At 44.5% G+C, this 3,929-nt stretch overlaps 1 protein-coding gene across 1 annotated transcript; it reads right to left on the reverse strand.

The window, feature by feature from the left end:
- Window positions 1-571: 571 nt before the first annotated feature.
- TCF24 (transcription factor 24) lies at window positions 572-862 on the reverse strand (the record flags this gene model as incomplete). Its single annotated transcript, XM_009695042.1, has 1 exon — window positions 572-862. A coding segment is annotated over one exon (291 nt), but the record flags the coding sequence as incomplete, so codon positions are not given.
- Window positions 863-3,929: the final 3,067 nt, after the last annotated feature.

The raw sequence follows: 3,929 nt of genomic DNA on the forward strand, positions 1-3,929 counted from the left end.
CATCACCTCACCCACACACATCCCCTACAGCAGGTTCTGATGGGTTTGGCGGGGGATCACCAAGGTCTCCACGCAGGGACCAAGGAGGTGCTGGTACTCCTCTGGTGCTGCCCTCCACCTTCACTTCCAAGGGACCAAGTCCTACTAGGTTAGGAGCTACACTATATTTGATATTTTTGTGCAAAGTCCCTGAAGCTGGAAGGATGAAGCTCCAGGACATTTCCATCAGGCCCCTAGCACCTAGATGCAATGGTTAGTCTAGGCAGTCTTGTCAAATATTCACTCTAGCACGGCAAAGCTGCCCTCCACCTTCACTTCCAAGGGACCAAGTCCTACTAGGTTAGGAGCTACACTATATTTGATATTTTTGTGCAAAGTCCCTGAAGCTGGAAGGATGAAGCTCCAGGACATTTCCATCAGGCCCCTAGCACCTAGATGCAATGGTTAGTCTAGGCAGTCTTGTCACATATTAACTCTAGCAAGGTAAATAAGCTTGAAAACTTTCGTTTCATCTAAGACCAATATACATCTTCACTGAGAGAAGATGGTAGTTGCCCCTCAGCTCTCCTACCTTGACGGGGTGGAGGTATCCATCCCCTCGGAGGTTACCCAAGCCCTCTCCCGGTGCCTCTTCCTCATCCTGAAGGCTGCGAGTGAGGTGTGCGATATAGGTGGTGGCCAGGAGGAGCACATCCAGCTTGGAGAGCTTGGTGTCGGGCGGCACAGAGGGGAGAGTCTTCTGCAGCTCGAGGAAGGCATGGCGCAGGGTTTGAACCCGACTGCGCTCTCGGGCGGCATTAGCAGCGGCGGGTGGGAAAAAACCCCGGCCCGCCGCCTGGCTGCCGAGGGTGGGCAGGAATTGCTGCCGGCGGCAGAAGGCAACAGGGAATCGGGCTCTGCGCCTGGGATGGAGATCTCCTCGCTGCTCTCAGCTAAGCGTCCACAGTCCATTGGTGCTTTCCTGCAACCAACAAGAGCATCTGTAAAGCCAGCGGCCGCGCTGCGCCGAAGAGAACGCTTGCTAAAAACCAAAGATTATCAGAAATGCAAGTGCTGCCGGTGCCAGGAAAAGGTGGGATGCAGCTGCGCGAGCTGCTTTTCCGCTCGCTGCTGACAAATTTGATATCACACACAGGTACAGAAACAGAAGTTGTAACTCCTCACAAAGAGTGGTATTTAATTTTTTTTTTTTTCTGGACAGTGTTACACGGAGCAAATTTTTGGAGTCACTCAGAGCCCAGAGATCACTTCTGAGAAAACCCAGCAGGCAACGCTGAGGAGCACTGCCAGAGTGGTTTCCATTTACAACCAACTAAAAATTAGGTTAAATGCGATTTTTAAAACATATTATTTCCGTAATTTGGGATGTGGGACTGTGTGTATTTTTTCTTTAGCTGCAATCATTTTATCAACAGTCTTAGAGGTGATCAGTGCTCCACGGATTACAGAAAGAAAGAAAAATACCATTCCCAGATGCAGCGGTGAAGAGAGTCCCAGAGCACGGTACTGAGTTTTCGAAGGGCAAACCTTGGTCCACGATTTTAAAGGATCAGGAACCAACTTCTCCTGTCCTCCCACCCCTAATGTTACTCAAAAATTTCTGTGCTTATCCTTTAGCTTCTACCTTTTCAAACTTTAAAAAGAATCTTGTAAGCTGTATTTTGGCCATTGGGGGGCAAAAGAACCTTTTGAAAACCACGGCAAAAAACTTTTGCACAAAGCTGAGAATAATGCCCACAAGGTCTGTTCCCAACTTGCAGAAGAGACAGTCAAGTCAGCTCTGCTCGCCTGTGATAAAACTCACAGTCCTTTAATTCGTTCAATTCCACGGTAAAATGCAATTTAATTAATATTCTCCAAAGTGCAGCACTTCTTAACTAGAATAATACCTGATGCTGTTGTCCTCAGCCAAGCAGCCCTTCCAGGCGTCTCAGATCCCGGCTTTCACGTGCTGGGAGCGGCCGTTTCTGTGACAGCCCAGCTAGACAACGACAGCAAGAACAAGTTATTAAAACTTTTAATTGCATTCAAATACCATGTAATTTTTTTTAAAAAATTAAATAAAATTGATGCACATAAATGACTGAAGATCTAAATTGAGAAAAATTAGACCTTGATTTTGAAAAGCATTTCAACCACACGCTGAAGTCCCACTGATGTCCCTATGTAATTGTGGCTGATAATGGCAAAAAACCCGAGACAATGAACCAAGTCAAAGATTTCTAGCAGAGAAGAGGAAAGGTTTCTAAATAATCCTTTTTGCAATGCTCTCATTTGATGGTATTTAGAAGACATTATTATTTCAAGTGTTTTATTGTGATTAAATTGCTGTTAATCTGGCTCACAGAGTTTTACCAGGTAATGTTCTCTTAAATATAATAGTACAGTTTAGACTGAAATCATTTGTGAAATACTCTGTGTGCATTATAACTGTAAACCAAAGGAAAAAAAAATCTCATTATTCTTTTCTACTGTGATATTTATGACCAACACAAAATAAAACTCACATTAAGTCTACATGAGCTTGTCTTGAGCGAGGGCTGAAAAATGGTCCTTTAATTGGCTATTTCCTTTAACTTACAATAAATAAAGGTCCCATGTGCTTTTCTTCTTGGTGTTTTCTTGTTAAGGCACGGTCAGATCTGGATGCATTTTAGTGGCAAGAAAAAAAAAAAAAAAATGAATCATTATTCCTACTACAGAGTCAAGACAATCATGAAAACTGGCAGAAGAGCCTATCGGTTTATATTTATCAGCAGGATTTCCCACTTGCCATCCCATCGAAATCCCACTGAAACGAGGAAGTCTTCCCCGATTACTGGAAAAGTCTGAATTACCCAAGGATACAGACAGACTGGGTTAGTATAAATACCTGCTCACCTACCGAAATACAGGACTAAGGCTGGTTCACACGCAGTTTTGGTTTTGCTGTGTTGGTGTATAACCAGATTTAGAACTAGAATGACTTTGCATGACACACAGTATGTAGAAATGCACACACCTAAAAACCTCATTTCCTTGGGTGCCCCTTGAAGGAGGAATTTCTGGTTTAGGAGCTTAACGTCTGCTTCGGACAAAATCCTGGGCCTACGGAAAAAAAAATGACAAAATTTCAGCTGTGGAAATGAGAGAGTTCACTCTGAATGAATTTCTTCAGTCAGATTTCCCATCAAATACACACAGGGAAAATCCGCTATGCAGAAACACAGGACCTAGGGGAGGTGTGTACAAATGCGTAGCCAAAACGCGATGGTTCCCGCGCCAAGATCGCGTTTGTTACGCGCTGGGGCTGGGCCGCGTCACCCTTCACGCCGGTGCGGTCAGGATGCGCCTTCTGGGTGCTGCGCTGGCGGGAAACCCAGGAGTCACCCAAACCTCATGGTCCAAAAAACTGTTGCTGAAAACTAAAGTAAATAAAATACCTCTGGGCAACAATCAGTGTAATCCCCTTTAAACTTTTACAAGAAAGAGGTTTGGTTTTTAAAGATAATCGCAATAATTTTTGCAAACACCGACTTGCTGCCTGGTGTGCAGAGAGACCTGGAAATGGGGCTGTGAACGTAAATCAAGGTATTTATATTATTTCTAAAGCTTTTCTATTGCAGTGTTTCTAATGCGGGCAGATACGTTCACGTTTTCACATGACATTACAAAGACATAATCGGTTAGAAATCTAATTAGTTTACCAAAGAAAACAACACAACACTTAGTCCCGTATTCCGTGTGGATGAAACGGCGGTGAAGGCAACCAGCCCACACCGACAAGCAAAAGATCGAAAGCGCCAACGGAGAAGAAAGAGGTGCAGACCCGAGATAAATTTGTTCGCAGCCTTTTCAGTTGTTCCTTAACGAAGGAAAAATACAGTGGACCTCTCTGGTTTTGCACCTGTTTTGAGAAGACCTTACCCTTCGCGTAGCTCCGGCAGCAG

The sequence above is a fragment of the Cariama cristata genome, unplaced genomic scaffold (genome assembly GCF_000690535.1).
Source record: "Cariama cristata isolate BGI_N322 unplaced genomic scaffold, ASM69053v1 scaffold5012, whole genome shotgun sequence".
NCBI classification, from domain to species: Eukaryota; Metazoa; Chordata; class Aves; order Cariamiformes; family Cariamidae; genus Cariama; species Cariama cristata.